The sequence below is a fragment of the Mustela putorius genome, unplaced genomic scaffold, assembly GCF_011764305.1.
Source record: "Mustela putorius furo isolate JIRA1106 unplaced genomic scaffold, ASM1176430v1.1 tig00003903_pilon_pilon_pilon, whole genome shotgun sequence".
Lineage (NCBI taxonomy): Eukaryota > Metazoa > Chordata > Mammalia > Carnivora > Mustelidae > Mustela > Mustela putorius.
Genome location: NW_025422051.1, coordinates 1,228,922 through 1,253,832, shown reverse-complemented (window position 1 = coordinate 1,253,832; position 24,911 = coordinate 1,228,922). Strand labels below are relative to the sequence as shown.

General features: G+C 40.4%; 1 protein-coding gene across 1 annotated transcript in view; it reads right to left on the bottom strand.

Moving 5' to 3' along the window:
* Positions 1 to 9,949: 9,949 nt before the first annotated feature.
* DGKK (diacylglycerol kinase kappa) overlaps positions 9,950 to 24,911 on the bottom strand; it is a 163,658-nt gene continuing 148,696 nt past the window's right edge. Inside the window, exons 19-28 of the mRNA XM_004755125.3 lie at positions 22,000 to 22,096; positions 21,616 to 21,723; positions 20,798 to 20,911; positions 20,325 to 20,459; positions 18,899 to 19,059; positions 18,219 to 18,360; positions 17,113 to 17,199; positions 13,113 to 13,223; positions 11,585 to 11,708; positions 9,950 to 10,263 (exon numbers count right to left, since the gene is read on the bottom strand). Coding sequence (XP_004755182.1) covers positions 10,202 to 10,263; positions 11,585 to 11,708; positions 13,113 to 13,223; positions 17,113 to 17,199; positions 18,219 to 18,360; positions 18,899 to 19,059; positions 20,325 to 20,459; positions 20,798 to 20,911; positions 21,616 to 21,723; positions 22,000 to 22,096 — 1,141 coding nt within the window. The 3' untranslated portion in view covers positions 9,950 to 10,201. The remainder of the gene's footprint in view (positions 10,264 to 11,584; positions 11,709 to 13,112; positions 13,224 to 17,112; positions 17,200 to 18,218; positions 18,361 to 18,898; positions 19,060 to 20,324; positions 20,460 to 20,797; positions 20,912 to 21,615; positions 21,724 to 21,999; positions 22,097 to 24,911) is intronic.

The following is a 24,911-nucleotide window of genomic DNA, read 5'->3' as shown; positions in this document are numbered from 1 at the left end:
AGTTGGTTCATCCACTATGGAAAACAGCGTGGGGTTTCCTCAAAAAGTTGAAAATAGAGCTACCCTATGACCTAGCAATTGCACTAATGGGTATTTACCCTAAAGAAACAAATGTAGTGCACCCAAATGTTTATAGCAGCCATGTGCACAATAGCCAAACTATGGAAAGAATCTAGATGTCCATCAACAGATGAATGGATCAAGAAGATGTGGTATATATACAGAATGGAATACTATGCAGCCATCAAAAGAAATGAAATCTTGCCATTTGCAACAACATGGATGGAACTAGAAGGTATTATGCTTAGGAAAATAAGTCAATCAGAGAAAGACAACTATCATATGATCTCCCTGATATGAGGAAGTGGAGATGCATCATGGGGGGATTGGGAGGTAGGAAAAGTATAAATGAAACAAGATGGGATTGGGAGGGAGACAAACCATAAGAGACTCTTTGTCTCACAAAACAAACTGAGGGTTGCCGGGGGTAGGGGGGTAGGGAGAGGGTGGTGGGTTTATGGACATTGGGGATGGTATATGCTATGGTGAGTGCTGTGAAGTGTGTAAACCTGGCGATTCACAGACCTGTACCCCTGGGGCTAATAATACATTATACGTTAATTAAATAATTTCAAAATTAAAAAAAAAAGAAAACTTATTTCAGAAATGTGAAAAAATAATGATCAGTAATCTTAGATGGAAGTTTTCTCAACCTGAACTGGTACAGAAACAGACACATAGACCAGTGGAACTGAATAGAGAGCCCAGATATGGACCCGCAACTCTGTGGTCAAATAATCTTTGACAAAGCAGGAAAAAATATACAGTGGAAAAAGTCAGTCTCTTTAATAAATGGTGCTGAAAAAATTGGATAGCTATGTATAGGAGAATGAATCTTGACCATTATCTTACAGCATATACAAAGATAAACTCAAAATGGATAAGAGACCTCAATGTGAGGCAGGAATCTATCAAAATTCTAGAGGAGAACACAGGCAGTAACCTTTTTGCTATCAGTCACAGCAACTTCTTTCAAGACATGTCTCCAGGGGCGCCTGGGTGGCTCAGTGGGTTAAAGCCTCTGCCTTCGACTCAGGTCATGATCTCAGAGTCCTGGGATTGAGCCCTGCATCTGGCTCTCTGCTCTGTGGGGAGCCTGCTTCCTCCCATCTCTCTCTCTCTGCCTGCCTCTCTGCCTACCTGTGATCTCTGTTTGTTGAATAAATAAATAAAATCTTTAAGAAAAAAAAAAAAAGACATGTCTCCAAAGGCAAAGGAAACAAAAGCGAAAGGGAATGTTTGTTTGGGACTTCATCAAGATCAAAAGCTTCTGCCCAGCAAAGTAAATAGTCAACAAAACAAAGAGGCAACCCACAGAATGGGAGAAGATATTTGCAAATAATACTATAGACAAAGGGCTGATATCCAAGATCTTTTTATTTTATTTTATTTTTATTTTTTATAAACATATATTTTTATCCCCAGGGGTACAGGTCTGTGAATCACCAGGTTTACACACTTCACAGCACTCACCAAAGCACATACCTTCCCCAATGTCCATAATCCCACCCCCTTCTCAGCAATTGCACTATTGGGTATTTACCCTAAAGATACAAACGTAGTGATCCAAAGGGGCACGTGCACCCGAATGTTTATAGCAGCAATGTCCACAATAGCCAAACTATGGAAAGAACCTAGATGTCCATCAACAGATGAATGGATCAAGAAGATGTGGTATATATACACAATGGAATACTATGCAGCCATCAAAAGAAATGAAATCTTGCCATTTGCGACAACATGGATGGAACTAGAGCGTATCATGCTTAGCGAAATAAGTCAAGCAGAGAAAGACAACTATAATATGATCTCCCTGATATGAGGAAGTGGTGATGCAACATGGGGGCTTAAGTGGGTACGAGAAGAATAAATGATATCCAAGATCTTTAAAAGAACTCCTCGATTCTGGGGATTAAAAATATATGTTTATAAAAAATAAAAAATTAAAAAAAAAAGTAAAAAAAAAAATAAAATAAAAGAACTCCTCAAACTCAACTCTCAAAAAACAGATAATCACATTAAAAAATGGGCAGAAGACATGAACAAACACTTCTCCAAAGAGGACATACAAATAGCTAACAGACACATGAAAAAATGTTCATCATCATTAGCAATCAGGGAGATTCAAATCCAAACCACATTGAGATACCACCATATACCAGGTAGCATAGCCAGAATTAACAAGCAGTAAGCAACAAATGTTGGAGAAGATGTGGAGAAAGGGGAACCCTCTTACATTGTTGGTCAGAATGCAAGCTGGTGCAGCCACTTTTGAAAACAGTGCGGACATTTCTTAAGCAATTAAAAATAGAGCTACCCTATGATCCTGCAATTTCACTACTGGGTATTTACCCCAAAGATACAGATGTATTGAAAAGAAGGGCCATCTGTACCCCATGTTCAGAGAAGCAATGGCCACAGTCACTGAACTGTGGAATGAGCCAAGATGAATGGATAAAGAAGATATGGTCCATATAGACAATGGAGTATTATGCCTCCATCAGAAAGGATGAATACCCAACTTTTGTATCAACATGGATGGGACTGGAAGAGATTATGCTGAGGGAAATAAGTCAAGCAGAGTCAATTATCATATGGTTTCACTTACTTGTGGAGCATAAGGAATAACACGGAGGACATTGGATGAAGGAGAGAAGTGAGTTGGGGGAAATCGGAGGGGGAGATGAAGCATGAGAGACTGTGAACTCTGAGAAACAAACTGAGGGTTTTTTGGGGGGGGGTTGTCGTTGGGAGAGCCTGGTGGTGGGTATTAAGGAGGGCATGTATTGCGTGGATGGTATTAAGGAAGGCATGTACTGCATGGGTGTATTGCATGGATGTGGTGCATTAACAATGAATCTTGGCACACTGAAAAAATAAACTAATTTAAAAAATAAAAGAAAAAACTTTCTCAACCTGATAAAGGTTGTCTCCAACAATCTACATGTAATATATTTAATATTGAAAGACTGAGTGTGTCTTCTAAAATTAGGTACAAGGCAAGGGTGTTCACTTTTATTAGTCCTATTCAACATTATACTGCAAATTTTAAGCAGTGTGATGAGACAAGAAAAAGAAGTGAAAAGAATACAGACTGGAAAGGAAGAATAAAATTGATTTTTTTTTTGCAGATAGCTTGATAATATATGTAGGAAATCTCAATCTATAAGAAAACTAGAACTAATACATATTTTAGCAAAGTCACAGAACACAAGATCAATATACAAAAATCAATCACATTTCTATATTATGGCAATGTACAAGGAAATTAAAGCTTTAAAATGCCATTTATAATAGTTCCTGAAAAAGAAATGCTTAAGTATAAATCTGTAAAACATTTACAAAATCTATGTGGGGAAAGATACAGATTGCTGATGAAAGAAATATAAATTGATCGGCATCATGGAATGGAATGTAATTGTCAACTTAGTAAAGATGTCATTTCTCCAATTGGTCTGTAGATTTAACTCAATACACTTCAAAGTCCTTGCAAGATTTCTTTTTGTAGGTAGAGATAAACTGATTGTAAAATTTACATGGGCAAATGAACTAGAATAGCTAAGATAATTTTGAAAAAGAATAAAGAAGGAACCATACCACCTGATTTAAAGACTTACTATGAAACTGTGGTAATTAATATGGTATGTTACTGGGGAAGAAGAGAAAGAGCAATGTAATGAATAGAGAATCCGGAAATAGATCCACACAATTATGGCTCTGATGTAAATGCAATTCAGTAATAAAAGCAGTCTTTTCAATACATGCTGATGGAACAATTGGACATCCATGTGGTAAAGAATGAACCTTCATCTAAACCTCAGACATTATTAAAGTGGGTTATGTATCTAAAATTAACATATAAAACTATAAAACCTTTAGAATTCAACATAAAATCTTTATTACCTGGGGTTAAATTGGGTTTTCTGAGCAGCAGCACTATTGACATTTTAGGCCAGATAAATAATTGTTTGCTATGGGAAATTTCCTGTGCATTGTAGGATACTTATCAATTTTTCTGGCCTTTATCCATTAAGTACCAGAGACATCCCACCCTCATGCTATGGCAACCAAAAATGTACCCAGACAATTGCCTAATTTCCCTTGAGGCCAAGTTACTCCTGGTTGAGGACTACTGAGTTAGAGGAAGCGTTCTTAATATGACACTAATGACACATCCATAGAAGAAAAAATGAATTATCTTTATTATAAAAATGTAAAAATTTTCCCTTGAAAGATATTGTTGAGAGAATGAGAAGACAAACTATGGATGGGTGAAAGATATTTGTAAATCACATATCTGACAAAGGACTTGGATGCAGAATATATAAAGAATTCTGAAAATTCAATGAGTAAATGAAAAACAATTAGAAATACAGGGAAGAGAATTTGAACAGTTAACCAAACAGGACTGAAGTATGACAAATAAGCACATAAAAAGATTTTTAACATCATCTATGATGCTATGGTGAGGTGCCCCTAAACATCTCTTAGAATGGCTAAAATACAAGGACAAGAGCTGGGGAGGATGTGGAGTAAGTAAAACTCTCAAACATTACTAGTTTGGATGCAAAATGGTACAGGCATTCTGAAAAATAGTTTGGAAACTTCTTATTAATCGAAACATGCATTAGGTTATAACATAGCAATCCCTCTCCTGGGTATTTATCCTAGGGAAGTGAATACAATAGCCTGTATATTAATGTTTATAATAGCTCTATGCATAATTGCCCCAAACTGGAAACAACCTAAAGTTTCTTTGATTGGCAAATAAACAAACTGGTAGATCCATACAATGGAATATTATTCACCGATGAGAAGGAGCAAACTATTGATTCACATGACAACTTGAAAGAATCTGAAAGGCTTTATGATGAATTTAATAAGCTTATCTCAAAATGTTACATATTCTATGAACATTCTTAAAAGGACTAAATGGTAGGGAGGGAAAATAGTTCAGGGGTTAGAGTTAAGGTAAGGAGTAAGTCTTAAAATCAGGAAAGATAAAAGATAAAAGAAATTGATTGGGGCATGGAAACTGTTCAGTGATTACACTGATAATCGCAATGGTTACATGTGTTAAAAAAATTCACTGAATTAGGGGCGCCTGGGTGGCTCAGTGGATTAAAGCCTCTGCCTTCAGCTCAGGTCATGATCCCAGGGTCCTGGGATCAAGCCTGGCATTGGCATCCGGGCTCTCTGCTCAGCGGGGGGTCTGCTTCCTCCTCTCTCTCTGCCTGTCTCTCTGCCTACTTGTGATCTCTGTCTGTCAAACAAATAAATAAATAAAATCTTTTAAAAAATGTTCAAAGATTTTTTAATTTGACAGATAAATTTATATAATAAATTTACATAAAAAATAAATAATAAAATCTTTTAAAAAACGTTTAAAGGTTTTTTTTTTTTTTTTTTTTTTTTTTTTTATTTTGACAGAGATCACAAGCAGGCGGAGAGGCAGGCAGAGGGAGAGGAGGAAGCAGGCTCCCCCCCTGAGCAGAGAGCCCAATGCGGGGTTTGATCCCAGGACCCTGGGATCATGACCTGAGCTGAAGGCAGAGGCTTTAATCCACTGAGCCACCCAGGCGCCACCCCCACAAATGTTTTTAAAAAATTCATTGAATTATACACCAAAAGAAAAAAAAAGCAATTTTACTGCATAATGATTAATTAAAAAATGAGACAAATTGAATTCTGATGGCAATTCACTAGCCTACAGGATTAGTCTAAGTGTCTTAACATGAATTACAGGGCCCACTCTGGTGGTAGTTTCTCAGCAACAGGGCTCGTTCTTTCACATAGCCTAAGAATGTCGTTTTTATGTGGGAGACTGAAACGTGGTCTTGAAGGTCACAACATTTTGTCTCTAAGTAAGAGACAGCTTTTGATAGTGGAAAGTCAAGGATTTGGGAGATCTGAATTCTTACTCTAGTGTAGCATTTTGTGGAATCCTGGTCTAATACAGTCTCAATGGCCTACCTATGAAATATGACTAATAACTGCCGCCGCCTTCAGGGTCGCCGTCAGGGCAGAAATTGAGCCATTTTTGATCCTTGCCTAACCTATTTTTTCATCTGGACAAAACACACTCCTTCCCACTTCAAACCCTTTTGGAATGGAGAGGAGTTATGCAATATATGTCTTACGGGGGCAGATTTTATTGTTAAATGTTTTTTAAAGTGCTTTTTGTACTTATGCATCTATTTAGCAGTCTGGGCTGTACTCCTCTACCTCATTTCACCTCTCCATAACTAATTCATTTTCCTTTAAATATGGATCCCACAGAGAATGGAGTTCTGGAACAATTATAGTGGTAGATATTTCTTCACTGGGTTGTCTTGAGTTGAGCTAGGTTTTAGAACTTTTTGTGGTAGTTTTTTCAATGTTATGATCATACTGGTGGAGATTCTTGACTTGCGCTGTTGCTGTCCTCCTCACATGCTATTGTGCGTGTGACTTGTTTAGAGTTTGGATGACTACCCAAGTGCAGCCCCATTCCCATTACAATCCAACTCAGGTAAATAATGAGACACTGGCGTTGATTACATTTATCTATTTATTAAAATATTTTAAGAAGCAAAACTTTATTAACTTTGAGAACTGGTGTTCCATTGAGGGGTGGGGAGGAGGAATAGGCACACTTTATGGACCTTTTCTTTCTGCTTTTTTTCTATTACCCCTAACTACTCTAGTTTCCTCCCCCAACCAGACCCTCGCCCTGCTGTTTATTTGCAGGGACCTCTGAGGAAACAAAAAACACAGAAGAGGAAGCAACATGTATTACAGATTAGCAGACAGATATACAAATGCAATTCCTTAAACCATATAAACAGTTAAGGTTCTTTACAGGATGGAATGGTGTTCATGGGTTTGGTTGCTTTGGTATTAGTTTATACCTCATAAAATTTTTCTACTTGTGTCCTTAGGGAAGATGATGTTGACCCCAGCTATTTCTTCTGATCAATCTATAACCTAAGTAATTAAGCTGAAAATGTCTTCTTTATTCTTCCCCTGTTCTTTTGGCCACAACACAGGTCCTTTTGGGAGTGGGAAATGAAAGCTGCTGATCTCTTATAGTATTGATAACAGAAGCAGTTGATGCCAGTCCAAATCTATTGGTACTCTCTTTCCCCACTATTCTTTTGGCCAGGAATTGCCCACTCAATCAATCTCTCAGAAAGTACTACCAAAGATGCAACCAAACCCCAGAACTTTGGCTTATAATGGCATCTCTGAACATAATTAAGATGGATATTTCGTGTCTGGTCCCACCACCCGAGCAACTGTATTACTGCAGGTAGTAAACAATGAAGTTCTAAAAGCAGTTTATGCTTATAGAGGCTTAGCCAATTCTCTTGAGAAAGAGTTTACCACTTCTTGCTTTGTTTCCAAGATAGTACATTTAAGAACAGGTGCTCAGCATTCCTTTTTGGGAATCAGCTGGTTAACTAGGCAATTTAGGAGGTAACCAAGTGGTTTAGTATGCTACACCTGCTCCTGGGTCTCATCAGCTATCAATTCTACTCCATGAGTTGACTTCAACCCCAAATCCTAGTGGTTTCATTCAATATCATCTTGACTCAAGGTAAAAGGACAGCATGGGTGAAAGGGAATCCAGATGATACCACACAGAGCAACAGTAGCATTACAATATACAACGACATATAATAACTCAGCAAAGTAAGCACAAGAGATGGAGCCCTATTACAGTTTACTATCATCGGTGATAAAAAAAAAATAATTACAAGACAAAGCCCTGCTTAGGCACTGCCAAGATAAAGCTACCCTCTCCCAGGACTTCCTTCTGTTTCCTAAAATTTGCTCATTTGGAAACATTCCGTTTTGAAAAAGCCTGTTCTGAGAAAAAAATGTAACTTGGTTCCCAACTCTGTGAGTGACTGTGTGTGCAAATGTTAATGCATGCAGCCACAGAGGAGCCAAGTTAGGCTGCAATGGTGACCTTGCTAATTAGATCTAATACCTCCTCCTGGGAAGAAAGTGATGCAGAGAAAGCCAAAGACACAGCAGCAGTACACTTCCCACTCAAATACATACAATAAGTTAACATATTTCTGATGCTTAAATAAGTTTTAAATGTTTTCTCTCATCTTTTTCCATTAACTTTCTTCTCTAGTTGTAGAGCTAGGACTTGTTTGTTTGTTTGACACAGCAATCAGACGTATGGGGACTATCCCCTTGATAGTATTTTTCTCCTCACCCCTGCAGAGGTGGAACACAGGTGGCTGGTTTAAGTGGGCTAGGCTGGTGAAGTTCCAGAGTTGAGAACCAGTGCTTGGAGTCTGGATTGTGCACCTCGATGAACCAGCCATTGGACTGAGTCAGGTAGTTGAGCACGCTGTTTGTCTAAGAAGTGGGGAGAGGCCAGTTTTCTGGCTTTCTCTTGATAAGTGGGAAGGGACACTTACAAAAGTTATGAGTTGAAGGGGGTGGGGTGGGTATACAAGGCCGACCAGAGAGAACCTCTCTGGACACTAGCATTTGATTAGATTTGCCTGACTGGGTGCAGGCATTCAAAAAATGTGAATTGGGATTTGGAGCAATTTTGCCCTAGTTTGTTTCCATGAGAAATTTGGAAGAACCATGGGAAATGCAGAGGCTTTCAGCCTCCATTTTCCCAGGCCCAAGTACTTTCTGATCACTCTGAATGCCCCCTCTGTACTCAGGGGAAAGGAGCAAGATGGGAGAGTCAAAGGTGACTTAAAGACTAACCCAACAGCCTGTCCAGAAGGCTCAGGCCAAGATGGAGCTTGTGGGGAAGGGCCTAGGCTGTGACTTGTCAGGCAGTCCCTAGCTTAGGCATCTAAGTCACAGAGCTCAAGGCCTGGTTGCTCCATATAGTCTTTACTGGAGAAGGGGACAGCACAGTTTGGGGCAGTTGCTGATGTAGAGTCCAGGACAAATAGAGCAAAAAAGGCAGCATGCCAGCTTAGCCCCCTTCTCTAGGGCGTTGGTATTTTTGTTCCCCCTTCTGTGGCCTGGCTCAGAATTTTACGGTGGGGGAGGGTGTCAGATAGAATCAGCTGGGCTATAGGTAGATCCCAGCCACTTCTAAGACGCTGAAAATGCACCAAAAGATTAGAAGCTCCACCAAGAACTAGGGCAGTTGGTAGAGGCATGTGTGTGTGTAGGGTAATGGGAGTGGGGGATGGGATCAGGGTGGGGAGGGACTCCTGGGTTAGCACAATAAATTAGAGGGTCACTTAGAGGTTGAGTTGTATTTTCAGTTCTTAAAAAGAAAAAAATATATATATATATACATCTTTATGTCTCTGTACATAATCTATACTGCAGCACAGCGGCAAAACATTTAGTTAAAAAATCCAGCGAGAATGCAGGCAAACACTCCATGGAGGCATGCAGACTAGGGTCAAGGCAGTAGCAGGGGATCCTATATGGTTGCCATAGAGGTGAGTTCCAATCAATGGGCCCACCCAGCCACCAGAGCACCACCTAGACATGTGCAAAGACATACATGCACACATGGAAAAACACAAAGGGTTTGCAGAGAAAGCAGTTACCATGTCTACAAGAAACGATTTCACATGGTCATTGTAACAGGCAAGTGGACAAGCCCCCAGGACCTAATTTTCATCTTAATAAGCCAAGTAGAAGAGACCTCCTGAAGTTACAAGTTGCAACTGGCAGGGATTGGGGGAGAAACAACCAAGCCTGGCTGTCCTCATCCCTCTCCTTATCTCCCTGAGAGTATTTCTTTCTTTCATTCATTCCCTAGCATCAGCAGTTTCTCTGCTTATCAGAGAAAACTGTTCCCAGATTCCCTGAAGAGGTGAACTTTCTTGAATCCTTTGTAGATCCCAGGCCATTCATAATGAGCTCATCCCAGTTAAAAACTGTAGTTGCTCAAGATGCACAGAGAAGGAGAACTGAACAAAACAACTCGGAACAAGAATCTTTGGCCAATGAGAAAATGTAAACCTCTAAGGAGACCTGATTGAGTCCAGGAAAATCATATTAGTGTGAAGAATTGGAAGATCTTTCTTGGTGGTGCTCATGTTTATTCTGAAATAATTTAGTCTAGCCCATATTGAGGTTTTCAGAGTTTTGTAGTGGAATTCCAAACATTGTGAGTTCTCCTTCCAGCTTTTAAGGACTACAGTTGAATTGATTATGTTGGAGGATCATCATCTTTTGCTTTATCTTCATGACTTCTGTGATGCCACAAACGTCCTTTAGAGAAAAAACAAGTATAGAAATAATGTTAGTATATTGTCAGATACCCAAATGTATGGACCCGAAAGAGAGCCAACAAAGAGTCTGTTAGGAGATAGACTGGTTTGTTGTTATTGTACCAACCATCTCTAAATCATCCAAGAATACCAGCTGTCACCATGTGAGCCAAACACAAATGGGATGAGTTCTCTGAACATGATAATCTGTGGAAGTGCTATTGACCCCTTCAGAGTCTTCTGAAAGACTTTGAAATACCATTCCTCCCAACCAGAAGATTCTTAGGAAATCGAACTAGTTGGACGAAACCTGAGCTTGATCCAAGAAATTCTCTCTTGGCATCTGCAAATTCTCATTTCCTCAGAAACAAACAAACAGCCACCCTCCTTCCCTTCCCCTCCCCCATGTCCACTGTTGGTATATCTCTCAAGCTTCCAGGTTATCTAGGCCCCAAATTTAATAGAGACCATTGACATCAGAATTGGTGTAGCTGACAACTCTAGGAGAACCTTCTTTTGAGCCCCACTGACATATCAATTATGCTTAATTCCAACTCCAAAGAAGGGATGGAACCAAAATTCAAAAAACGAAACAGAAAAATTGCATCTCTAGGGATTTAGAGATAAGGAAAAACAGTGTTTAGATAAGTCATAGAAACTATTCTTCACCCTGTAGGTGCCTAGCACTGATATCTCAACCCATCTCAAACTATATTGCTTTCTGGAGCACACACACACACAAAGCTTGTAGCTGTATTTGATTGGGAGAGTGATCTAAGTATGACTATTTTGTCATACTTTATCAACCAAGGACATGAATAGGTCAAGCAGAAAAGTGACTGCCTGGTCTCATTTTTCTCTTCAGCTATCGGTATCACAGAGACCACATAGCAGGGTTCCTTCTCAGGGTCTTCCCACTGTCCATATCACTTAACTCACACTTTGTCTAAGAGGCTGCTTGGAATTGTCTAAGGTTGGCTCCCAGCCCATCTCCTCCATTACCACCATATCCATGAACATTTCTTTTTTTAAAAAAAAATATTTTATTTATTTATTTGATAGAGAGAGATATCACAAGTAGGTGGAGAGGCAGGCAGAGAGAGAGGAGGAAGCAGGCTCCTCACTGAGCAGAGAGCCTGATGTGGGGCTCAATCCCAGGACCCTGGGATCATGACCTGAGCCAAAGGCAGAGACCTTAACCCACTGAGCCACCCTGTCGCCCCTCCATGAACATTTCTAATGTGAGCTCTAGGTCCCTGGGAAGTACCCGGCTGTTGGGGAAGTCTTCATGACCACTATGCTTGTGGAATGGGAACACTTACCAAAAAAACCCTGGACTCCTTGGCCTGATTTAGGCTTGTCTTCCTCTTCTAGCTTCTTCTTCCCCAACTTGGGGAATTTAACTTTCATTCTGGTGCTTCTACTGTCAGTGTCTGAAGATTTTTCCTGGAAAACCATAGCAAAAGGAAGGTCAGAATTAGTTGTCTAGCATTGAGAAACAATTCCTAGAGGCCTAGTAAATTGGCGAACAAGGATGGCTGCATAAAGCAGATAGATGTGCTATCCATCCAAATGTGGGAGACTAGTCCCTTGCCCTACAAGGGCAAATGATCTTTACCAAGATCCCACTCTGTGCCTGTTCCTTGCTAAATACTTTAATAATTGTTCTCATATAAGCCCCCAAACAACCTTGCAAAGTGGCTATTATCATCCCTATTTTAGAAATGTGCTAATAAAAGTGGCTATTATCATCCCTATTTTAGAAATGAGGAAGCAATGGCTTGGAGAGGTAAAATATTTTGCCTGAGGACATGTGGCTAGGGATTGGAAGGGTGAGATTGCTAGGACCACTGCTAGCTTGAATGGCACCTCTGCACGAATTAGAAATAAAAAAAGCAATTGGTTTGATGAGCTAAAGCAAACTTCCTTGGTCAAGTACCTTCACAAAGAGAAGAACCTGCCTCACAGGCCACCTTCTTCCCTGTCTGGAATGCAAAGAGGGTTCTCCCTACATAGCTCTTAATTATGAATGTGGGTTCTCTGATCTACAGATCATGCAGGCTCTTTAATTCCCGCTTAGCCTCCCAGCCCTCTCATTCCTGCTAACGTGTGCTTATTTCACCACTGATCTTGGTAAAGCATAATTCCCAGGTTAACTTTGTTGCCAGAAAATCCAGCCAAACACTTTCCAAGAAACATTGGGACTTTTATCTTTTCAAGATATTTATACCTCCAATCCTCTCCATTAGAGAGAGTATAAACCTGTCCTCCTCCTCTTCCTGATCGGACTCTCCAAAAATGACAGTATCCTCACAGTTATACTGCAGCCACTCTTGCCATGCTTGATTTTCTTTTAAACCACACACCTGCTAAGGGAAGGCACTGAGCCTGCTATCCTCCCAGAGTGGGAGGGACAGGAATCAGCAGAGAGAGGTGTTTTAACCACTCACATGGCTGCAAACAACTGGTATTGGCCATAATGGTATGTGGCAGATGAAATCCAGTTCCTAGTAGCAGGTATTGGGCAGGGAGGGGGAATTGTGACCAGAGGACAGTATGAAAAAACCAATCTTGTTTGTTCTTTGCCGATCATCTCCTGCCACAGAGTAGCTCTTCTTTTGTTTTTGTTTTTGTTTTTTTTCCCATGGTCATCTAATTTTTCAATGTGCTTTCTACCATGTCCTCTCTGCTTATGATGAGGAGATGGGAGGAGGGCATTCCTTCAAGCTCAAGCTGAAAGACACTACTGGACACCTTCTGCTACATCAGTCACTGTGTACTGGCCCACACTGGAAGGAACCAAGGAAGAAGACCTCTTCCTCTTTATTTCCTAATCCCCAGTTAACACACCTCTGGAACAAGGATTGAATTCATCCAGTCAATCTCGGATAGCTTTTCAAGCTCCTTATTCATGGTTTCCAGGGCAGTTTGAAGTGTGGCCTCATCCTCAGCATTTCTCAGCTGGTAAAGACAAGAAAAAGAGTGAGTATCCAATGCCCAACACCTTGCCCTCATAAGGTCTGGCTCTCTCCTACACTCCCAGGCCACCATGCTAGTGTCCACGAGACCACAGGGGGCCAACTTGTATCTCCTTTGGTCATGGGATTAGTGAAAGGTATAGCTAGCTCTTTCTAAATAGGGAGATCTAGGAAACAACCATATTGTGGTAATTTCCTTGGGGCTGGGCATGCTAACAGTCTGGCAAGCAGAGAGGCCTTTGACCAGTATCAATGATCACTTGAGTTATACCCCTACAGCTCAGGGTCCAGAAGAAGGGTCTTACCCCTGACCCTCAAGTCACCAGAGACATCTAATTGTCCCCCTAAATAACAGCTACCAATTTCTAGTACATGCTGCATACCAGGAATTTTGCATACATGATATCATTCTATCTTCCCAACAACTTTATAATACTATTCTCTATAGACAAGAAAACAGACTCAAAGAAGTTTGGTGCTCAAGATCATGTGGCTAGATAGAACCTCAGATCTGTTTAACTCTATAGCCCATCCTATATACCACAGTGCCCAGGAAAGATATGTGAGGTGGTTAGATGCTGGAGGAAATCTTTATTATACAGTTACCATAATTTAAAGGCTCCTTTGTGAAGTAAGGAGAAGGCTAGATAGAGACTGGCTTAAATTTTCCCTTTCTGTCAAAGAGGGTCTGCCTCCCCATGCTGTGTTTCTCTCTTTACTTATCTCTTTATCATCTATCTATCTATCATCTATTTATCTATCTATTAATTTTAAAAGATTTTATTTATTTGTCAAAAAGATATATATATATATATATATATATATATAGAGAGAGAGAGAGAGAGAGAGAGAGAGAGTGAGAGCGCACAAGCAGGGAAAGCGGGGGGAGTGGCAGGCAGAAGGAGAAGCAAGCTTTCTGCCAAGCAAGGAGCCCAATGTGGGACTTGATCCCAGGACCCTGGAATCATGACCTGAGCCAAAGGCAGATACTTAACCAACTGAGCCACCCAGGTGCCCCCCAAGCTGTGCTTTAGCCCCTAGCTAGTCTCTCTTTGTAATTTAGAAATATGATCCAGATGGCTTGTCTTACAGGTTCAGGAAACAAAGCTTAAGCATTCCCTAATAATCCCCATAACCCACAGGATGAACTCTGTACAGTCCATGTGAGAGTTAAAATGAATTCTTCTGGGACCATCTTCCAACTCAGAAGAACCAAGTCCTGGACCCGCAACATAGCTGAGATAGTTGTGTTCCATTAAATGGTGATTTGCGAGAACAGATGCATGTTGCTATCATCAGCCCTGACATACTTTCCAGCCCACCTAACTTGGCCTCACCTCTCCTCCCTGTCATATACTCTTTCAATCTGGCACTCATGTGGCTTCTAGCTGTGCATGGGCCACTTGATGCTCCAGCCATAAATGGAGTGTTGCCAACTATCACAAAATGGATGGCAGGTAAATAGGTGGGGGATGGGATTGGAGATTATGGTCAATCAGAATAGGATATGAGAGAAAAACAAGTCAGTGCTGACAAATAATCTTTTGCTTTACAACTAATGATTTAAGACAGCACAGAGTATCTCAGATGCACAGAACATGTGTGTGCACATGGGGGTAAGATGGAGGATAGCACATGTCAGGTAGAAATGGCTATCACTTCAAGGTAAGGGAGAAAGGGCATACTTACCAGCAATGCTCAAAAGGGGTTTTGTAGTCAAACCCAAAGCCACATAGGAGAAAGAAGGATTTAGAGCCCTGGAAAATCATTTCTAATCATAATAGGAGAAAAAAATGGCTTCTTAATGACTTCCTGTTTAGCATACAGGGACTCAGGCTTTGAAAAATTCTAGGTCGTGGGTTTGAGTCTCATGCTCTATTCTCGTATCCTTCTGGCTCTATAGGAGACCTTGTTCAGGACTCTCTGAGGTAATTGTGTGTGTGAACTGACTCAGAAGACTTCATTGCTTATTTCTTGGTTTCTGTTCTAACACATCACTGGCCATAGTATAAGTGAGGTTTCCAAATAAAGAAAGTGGCGGTTACTGGGTAGGATTTACTTCATCAAAAATCTACATCCCTCTGACACTGAGCTGCTTACTGCCCTCCTTCTTCAAGGGAAAGAATAATAACACCAAAATGAAATAAGCTTTATTTCCATGACACCTCTGACGTAGCCTTTTTGGAGATACATGGTCATTCTTAGCTGCTGCCTGCCCCTGGTCTCATTTGGATGTGTGTATGGGTGTGGGGGTCCTTATCATATCCTCAACCTGTATTAAGTGTGGTATATGCTCAATTTGGGTTGTTGGCTGGCACAAACCAACTTTCATGCCATGAGCTTCAAGAAAGCCTGAATGGCAATGAGAGGCCAAGATCTCATATTTCCTGCTGTTCGGATTGCAAGGCGACTGAGCTCTGCCTATATATAGAAGGTACTTGTGTTGTTGTTGTTTAAGGCTGAAAGATTCTAGCTTGGGGCTCAGATGCTGGGAAGGCCTGGCCTGATTGCTTTAGCCACTTTGCCGCCTGTGCAGTGTGCCAATTAGATGTGCAAATGGAAAAGGGGAAATGGATGCACTTCTTGCAATATCAACTCAGACACCCCTCTTCAAATAAACCTTAATTAGATGAGAGGCAAGAATAGCACCTGCCTCAGGGCTTTAGCAGCCAACCCAAAAGTGGGGTGGTCATGATCAGTTGACTCATCAGAGCACACTCGTCAAGTGTGCCTATAGGGTTTGCATTATGAGAACCATTCAACTATTCTTGTAGCTCAAAAACTGAGCTTCAGTCCATTTTCCCTAACATGAATAAAATCTACCATGTATCAGGCTGCTACTAGTGCCAGGCCAGCTATGCACTTAATATACAATAGTTAATTTAATTCTCACAACAACCTGGAGATGTAGAGATTACAATTACTATTTCATAGATAAAGAAACCAAGACCCAGAGATGTGAGGTTGCTTCACACAGCTAGTGTTAAGGATTCAATTGTGTCCCCACCACAAGAAAGATATGTTGAAATTCTAGCCCCCAGAACCTAAGAAAATGATCTTATTTGGAAATGCCATCCTTGCGGATGCCATACTCCATACTGGTGTAGGGTAGGTACCTGATCCAATATGACTGGTTTCCTTATAAGAAGATGGTCATGTGAAGACAGAGACACATGGAGAATACCATGTAAAGATGGAGGATTGGAGTAATGCATCTACAAGCCAAGGAGCACCAAAGATGGCTGGCAAGTCACCAGAAGCTAGAAAAGGCAAGGAAGGATTTGCCTACAGGTTTCAGAGGGAATATGGCCCTGATGACATGTTGATTTCAGCTTCTAGCCTCCAAAACTGTGAGACAAGAAATTTCTGTTGTTTTAAGTTACCAAGGTATCAGCACTTTCTTAGAGCAACCTTATGAAATGAATGGAATTAATGAGTGGCAGATCAGAGATTTGAACCTAGTGCTTCCCACTAGTCTGTATTGTCTTCCCATATGGTGACAAAGGTATATGGAAACTTGGGAGATATAGAGCAGCCCAAAAGAGTTCACCCCCTTCTACTGAACCTGTGTGAAGTATAATGAGAACACCCTACTTTTGATTGGCCTGGTCTGGACCTAGGAGACATTTACCAAAGGAGAGGGAGAGACTTTTCTTCAAGGATATGGTAGTCACTATGGATTAGCATAATGGTGAGTTGACACAATCAATAACAATCAATAATCCTGGGTGAGGATGACAAACAGGGACTACCAGGTAAGCACCTGGCCAAAATGTTCTACATGTCTTCCAACACCCTAGAACCAAGCATAGACCATAACCATGTTCAGATGGAACACTTTGCCCTCCCTCATTCCAACCCCCTCCACTCACCAAGTTTTCATCCAGGAAAGCTTTGGTGTCATCGTAGAGCCCTTTAAGACTAAATGTAACATCTACTGCATCATTTCTGCTTAGAGTCTGAGAGAAGAAAGGAAAAGAAAGGAAGGGAAAGGACAAAGACGGAGGAGTTGTTGGTTAGTAGGCATGCAGCTGGCTTTTCTGTAGGAAGGTAGGAGCAGGCTAGTAGGATGTTGCCATAGGTGAAAAAGTAATATTCAAAATATAGCACAACTAGTACAGCATGGACATCAGCCAATCAGAACTGACATAACCAGAGCTGTGAACTACTGGTACAGCTGTATTTGTGTGTTCTACAAAGTGGTGTAGCACACCTTGGCATTTGGCACCATTGATTGACTGCGGTGGATATAGTAAAATAGGAAATATGTAAACCAGAGAGTAAATCTGAGGCTACTTGTTGCTGCTACACTAAAACCTCCTTTCCCATGGGAGGTGAGATTAGGCCCAACCACCCTTTTCAGAACTCTGGGCTTTGAGCTCCAGGCCTCCACCAACTAAGTCTGGTTGAAAATAAATAGGCAATCCAAATTTTAGGCAGCCTTGATCCTATATGTGGCTCTTTTGTATTGTTTGTCTACCACTAAAGTTACTTTTTTAAAAGAATCACTTAAATTTTCTGGCAGTGGGTAAAGTCATGGGTCAGCACATTTAACATCAAATATCCCAATCTGGAAATTTCCCTCAAGAGGGAAACCAAGGCAGCCTGGTGCTCAGGTTTCCATGGCAGGCATCACTATAAGAGTTTATACAGGCATCCACTTGGGATGAGGAAGTTCCAATGCCAAGTTTCTCTCTATCCATTGGCTATTTCTCCCACGAGGCCAGTATTGTTGATAGCTCTCAGGAAAAGGGCTAGCTCTCAGGCTGATGAAATCTGCTATGGAATTTCCCCAGTAGCCACTTTCATTTTTAACGAGTTAAGGAATACCTCTATTCCCTGTCTATTCTATCGATCAGTTTCCTGCCATATCATTTGCCCAGTTTCTCCACCCAGCCTCTGGCTCACTTTTCTTCACTTTCATCCCCTTTCCTACTTGGTTTGACTCTTTTTCTTCATCTGCCCCTTCCTTTCTTACCTCATTGGGAATGCAGGAAGCTGCACCTGCCTCATTGCCACTATCTTGGCTGTAAAATATATCATTCAGGATGTTAGCACTGGCATTCACAGAGTCCATGAGAACAGACACATGCTGGTGGACCTTACTCAGGTCAGTAAGTCTGTAATAAAGCAAGAACAAATAAATGGGTCTGGAAATTTTAAAAAATCTTCTGGCTTGGGGTGCTGGAGATGGTTGAGACAAAGGTAGAAATAAGATCCTGGGTACCTGGGTTGGGTAGCTAACTAGGCCAGAAAATGTTTCTGATCTTTTCTAGGTATTTGTCTTTGTCCATCCTTATGTCACCTGAATTAGATACCGGGTACTTTGGGAGAGTGGGAGGCCAGGCTAGAGAAGGGAAGCTGACTCCAAGAACTCTGAGGCCCTCTTGATATTTAAGGGCAAGTATAAATATTCTTAGTCCTCTGGGTTTGGGGCATCAGGAGAAAATGAACCTCTGGGGCTAAAGGAAGAGGTCCAAACTGGCTTATTGCTGAGCACAAAGATCCTCCCTGGATCGTCAGCGTCCCTGCCAATCTTCAGAGCTCTGGGAAAGACTCCTTTCTGAGGCCAGGCTCCCTAGGAGCCAACAGACACAGGTTAACTTCTCCCTAACTGTTCTTGGGAATCCCACCCTGTATCTGGACCAGTCTGCTTACCTGCTGATGAGGTTTTCTGCAAGTCGAGCTAAGTGCTGCATTTGGGCATATTCCTCATCAGAGAGGCTATCCTGAGATTCCTGGGAATCCAGATGAGGTTGAGAGGCAGCTTGAATTTCACCATGCTTGCACTCCCACATTTTCATTGAGTTCTCAAAGTCCTGAAAATAAAGATAGTGGCAGATCCTGATGATCACTATAGCTTAGAGGGTACTTGACAAATCTGTTTGTGAGTCTGATATTTGTAGGGATAATGGGTAAAGGAGAAAGTGACCCCACTCATTCTTCTATACACTCATCTACAAACCTCCACATCTATCCTTCATTTTATTCACTGTCCCTTTCTTACTAGGCACTGTTAATTTTTATTGTTACTGTGATGTGTCTTGGGATCACATGCTTCAGTCAGATAGATGTTAACCTTCTAGATGCTCCTATATGAGAGTATCATAATCATACAACAATGGTGCATCTTTCATGTTCCTTTCTTTCCCAAATCTAGGCCATATGTTATGATGCATTTTTTAAAAAGATTTTATTTATTTATTTATTTATTTATTTGAGAGAGAAGTGAGCAGGAAAAGTGGGGGCAGAAGGAGAGATAGGAAAGGTAGAAGCAGATGTCCTGCTGAGTGTGAAGCCTGATATGGGGCTTGATCCCAGGACCCCAGGATCACAACTTAAGTCAAAAGGCAGCTGCTCAACAAACTGAGCCACCCAGGTGCTCCTGTTGTGATGGACTCTAGAGCCAGACATACATAGTTTAATTTTGAATTGTGCTTCTGTCACTCACTGGTTGTGTGATTTTTAGCACACATTATTTAACCTGTCTGGTTTTCATTTTCCTCACCTGTAAAATAGGCACAAGAGTATCTACCTCACAGGATTGGTGGGAGGACCTACTTGAGAGAATACATGTGCCCGGCACAAAGTAGGCTGTTTGTAAACCAGACTTCCCCTCCCTTCTCTATTGTTATTTCTATGGATAGTTCATGGGTCAGAGTGGAAGAAAAGTTCCAGGTGCTGAACATCTGATCAATAATGGCTTCTTTCTAGCTTTAGATGGTTTGACTGCAGTAGGTGGCATTTGCAAATGCAACATTTTCAATCTTAGAGGAACTTAAAGACCATATTCAATGAAGAATCTCTTGTTGAAGGAGATATCTCCATAGCTATTTGAGGCATTTAGTTCTCTGTGCAGTGGTGGGAGAGGAACAACTTTGTCCAAAACCAAAGGAGAGAACTTCCTGTCTCACTGTCTTGGAGAGTGGTTTGCAAATGTCTGTATATAATAGAATGTCTCAGAGAGCTTATTGACAAATGTAATTCCCAAGTACTACCCATCTGCATTCTGATTCAAAGTGTCTGGTGTAAAAGGTGACAGCTATAGAGGAGACAATAAAAGAGAAAGGTGAGACTTTCTTACCCGATCTCTTGTCAACATTTGGGCAGCATTCTTGTATCTAATCTTGATAAGGCCTGGCCTCTGAATCCAGGCCTCTCCATCCACCTGCACTGGGATACCTTCTTCACCATCAATGGTTATCATCACCTCATGGCACTGCCAGAGAAGAGGGAGCATGGAGGAGAAAAATGAGGCCACTACTACAGATCAATATGATAATCTCACAGTAATGGCCTTAATGTGTATCTGAAGCAGGACTGGCATGGATGTGAATCAGATTATCTCAGGGAAAAACACCTGTTTCCTATGGGCTTTTTGCTCCTTTTGGACCCTATGACTTCTGTCTCCAACCTTAGCCAGCATGCTTACCACCCACCAGATAACCTCTCTCCACCCTGGCACTCTTAGACCCAGTTATTTTGTGGGACTACTCCACATTTTAAGTTGTAGCTCAAAGCCCAAACTTTTCTGGTGCCCACCCAACCCTTGCCTACCTGGGCGATGCGATGATGATGCAGGTTAATGATACGGGACATTGCCATTTGTACAGAACCAAAGATAGCCACTACCTCCAGCTTCCCATCATCTATTGCAGGAGGCTCATATTCCTGAGGAGGAAAAACTGGGTCACATATCCCACCTTCGAGAAACCATACCCTATCACAAGCACATATGCTGTGAAGGCTCCTGGTTAGAATTTTTCTAGCTCATGAAGAATGGAAAAACTACATATTAAAAGGGGAAAGATGAGGTCAGGAAACCAATCTGGGAAAAGGGCACCAAGATCACAGTTTTTAACCCGTTTTGAGATTACAACTCTTAGCTTGTTCCTCCCTGTCCAATCTAGCATCATAAATCCCCAAGGTCAGTCCCACTGTCCTCATGATCTTCTTGGGTGAGCTCAGAAGAAAGGACTCATGGCCAATTTCCCAGGTGGTTTTATTGACAGAACTCCTTGGAGAAGAGAAAACTTTTAAGGATCTTTCAGTCTTGAGGAATAGAAAATTCAAAGTCTAGGCAACACCTAAGAATTGATCTGATCCTGAGGTCTTTGGTTGTTGATTCTTGTGTTCTGGGATTGTAATTGCCTTTAAAAAAAAAAAAACCCTGGGGATAAAAATATATGTTTATCAAAAATAAAAAATTAAAAAAAAAAAAACCCTGATCACATAACTGAGCTAATAAACGTCCCCAGTCTATCTCCCATTCCCCCACTGTCTACTTTCTATACCAGTCATTCCAGCAACCCTTTCTGAGAGACCTTATAGGGGGTCAAGCCTTTTTCCTTCCCTGTTCCTTGTTCCATACTCACTGCAGTTGCTGTGCTGCTTCCCCAAAAGTTGACACCTCCAGCATAGCTGGTAATGTTGAGCACTACAATGCCCTGCAGGTTTGGCAAGGAGATAGCTTCTCCATCACACTGAAAGAAAAGTGTAGTTCTCATTGGTTAGCCGTTCAGATACCAGTGCAGAGGGACATTTACAGAGATGGGGGAAGAGCTCTGTTTTATCTTCATGTTATCATTTTTCTTATCCATAAAATGGAAATCTGTCTTTATGCCTTCCTCCCATAAGCTGTGAGGGAAGATCAGAGTTAAAGCTTGGGGAGAGCCAAAGATAAAGGGGAAAGCTTATTCCCAAAGTAATGAGATTTCCTTTCTACATGTCTAGGAAGTACTGCCCCTTTTTCCACTCACCTCCAGGTGTACGCGTTCTTCTAGTTTCCTGTAAGAGCGATGGAAAAGTTCCTTGCTCCCCAGAAGGCCATACCACATCTTGTTCTTAAAGCGGCTACTATAGGGAGGAAAGGGTAGAGAAAGGTAGTCAGAAGGTGAATAATATAAATGAAGAAAAGCAAGAGGAAACACCAACTTTTTCCTCAAGTGCCTTCCTTTTTTTAAAAAAAAAATTTTTTAATTTCAGTATAATTAACGTAAAGTGTTTTATTAGTTTCAGGTGTACAATATAGTGATTTAACAATTCTACACATTACTCAGTGCTCATGACAAGTGCACTCTTTAACCCCATCACCTATTATACTCATCCCCTCTGGTAACCATCAATTTATTCTCTATACTTAAGAGTTTATTTTTTGGTTTGTCTATTTTCTCTTTGTTCATTTGTTTTGTTTCTTAAATTCCACATATAAATGAAATCATATGTTATTTGTCTTTCAGTTATTTCATTTAGTATTATACACTTTAGATTCAACCATGTTGTTGCAAATGGTGAGATTTCATTATTTTTTATGGCTGAGTAATATTTCATTGTATATCTATGGAATGGGTATCTTTATCCATTCATCTAAGGATGGACACTTGGGTTGTTTCCATATCTTGGCTATTGTAAATAATGTTGCAATAAACAGAAGGATACATATATCTTTTTGATTTAGTGTTTTCATTTTCTTTGGGTAAATAGCCAGAGTGGAATTACTAGATTATATGATAATTCTATGTTTAATTTTTTGAGGAAACTCCATATTGTTTTCCAGAGTGGTTGCACCAGCTTGCCTTCCCAACAGTGAAAGAGGGCTCCTTTCTCCACATCCTCCTCAACACTTGTTTCTTGTGTTTTTGACTGTAGCCATTCAGATAAGTGTGAGACATTATCTCATTGATGTTTTGATTTGCATTTCCCTGATGATTAGTGATACCGAGCATCTTTTCATGTATCTGTTGGCCATCTGTATGTGTTCTTTGGAGAAATGTCTGTTCACATCTTCTGCCCATTTTAACTGGATTATTTGTTTTTCTGGTGATGAACTGCATAAATTCTTTATATTTTGGATACCAACCCTTATTGGATATATCATTTGCAAATATCTTCTTCCATTGAGTAGATTATCTTTTTGTTTTGCTAATTGTTTCCTTTGTTGTGCAAAAGCTTTTTATTTAGATGTAGTCCCAAAGGTTTATTTTTCCTTTTTTTTTTCCTTGCCAGAGGAGACATACCTAAAAAAATGTTGTTACAGCCTATGTCAGAGAAATTACTGCTTGAGCTCTCTTCTAGGATATTTATGGTTTCAGGTCTCATACTTAGGTCCTTAATCCATTTTGAGTTTATTTTTATGTATGGTGTAAGAAAGTGGTCCAGTTTCATTCTTTTGCATGTAGCTGTCCAGTTTTCCCAACATCATTTGTTGAAGAGACATTTCCTATTGCATATTTATGCCTCCTTTGTTGTAGATTATTTGACTATATAATCATAGGTTTATTTCTGGACTCTCTATTATGTTCCATTGATCTATGTGTCTATATTTGTGCCAGTACCATCTTCAAGTGTCTTCTTATAGAGAGGAGTCATGTCGAATGGTAACTGGACACAAGAGGGGATGCTAGTGTAACGTAACTTGAATCCTTATGCAAATACCTATTGAAATGGGTTCCTGACCCTCTGGAAGCCTCAGAATCACCTCAGTTTGTTACTTTTCCTTGATTCTGATATCAGCCCAGACTTGGAAGACACAGGCTATATTCAGAAAGCAAATTCTTAAACTATGAGCATAACTGGTTTATACACACCAGCTAGTCTGGCAAGTGCTATTCCAGGAGCATAAAATTTCAGCAGCTTGAGATCAATTTCATTTGAAGCATATGACTCTTATACTGCAATATATTTGAAATGTAAAATTTCTGGCAAAGTGAAAGGATTTTTCAAAACCTGTATATTAAACCAGTGCCATAGAATAGAGCTAAGTATACAAGGCAGATCGTAGAGGAGCCAGTAGAGGGAATATGGGACAGGCAAAGGATGTCAGGAGACTTAGGGTGGAGGTGGGAAGGTCAGGGTTCTACTGACTTAAGATCTCTGATAAAAACAGGCAGGGGCTTACAATCACTATAGAGTTTGGATAGGGTTTACTATGAGTTTTTTTTTTTTACTATTTTAATTCTTTTACTGATATTAAATCAGATGTATGTATATTTTAATAAATACAGTACATAATCATTCTTTGTTATTCTTGTATAGTATTCCAGACCTTAAGCTTTTATGCCTGATTATGATGTGGATGCCTAAAAAAAGTAATAGAAGTGTTGTATTTTATAGTTACTATTATTCCATGTACTGTATAATGAGATATATTCTTCCATTGCACAAGCTTCCTCTTGGTAGTCATCAAGGCAATTTAGAAGTATGACCCTTGAACTCAGTTTACTTCCCAAATTCTTCACTCACTCACTCTCTTTATTTCTTTAATTTTTAAAATTTAAACACAATTTATATTGTGTTTATTATATTATTATTATATTATTATTATTAGTTTCAGGGGTAGTATTCAGTGGTTCATCAGTTGCATACAATACTCAGTGCTTATTACTTCAAATGCCTTCCTTAATGCCCATCAAGTTACCCTATCCTTCTACCTGCCTCCCCTCCAGCAACCTTCAGTTTGTTCCCTATAGTTAAGACTCCCTTATGATTTGTCTCCCTCTCTGTTTAAAAATAGAGCTACCCTATGACCTAGCAATTAGTATTGCTAGTTTTATGAACAGTGTGATGCAAGGTTCTAAGTTCGTCTTTTTGCATGTGAAGATCCACTTAGCACAGCACCATTTTTGAAGCTATCCTTTTCCCCAAGGAATTGTGTTGGCACCTTTGTCAAAAA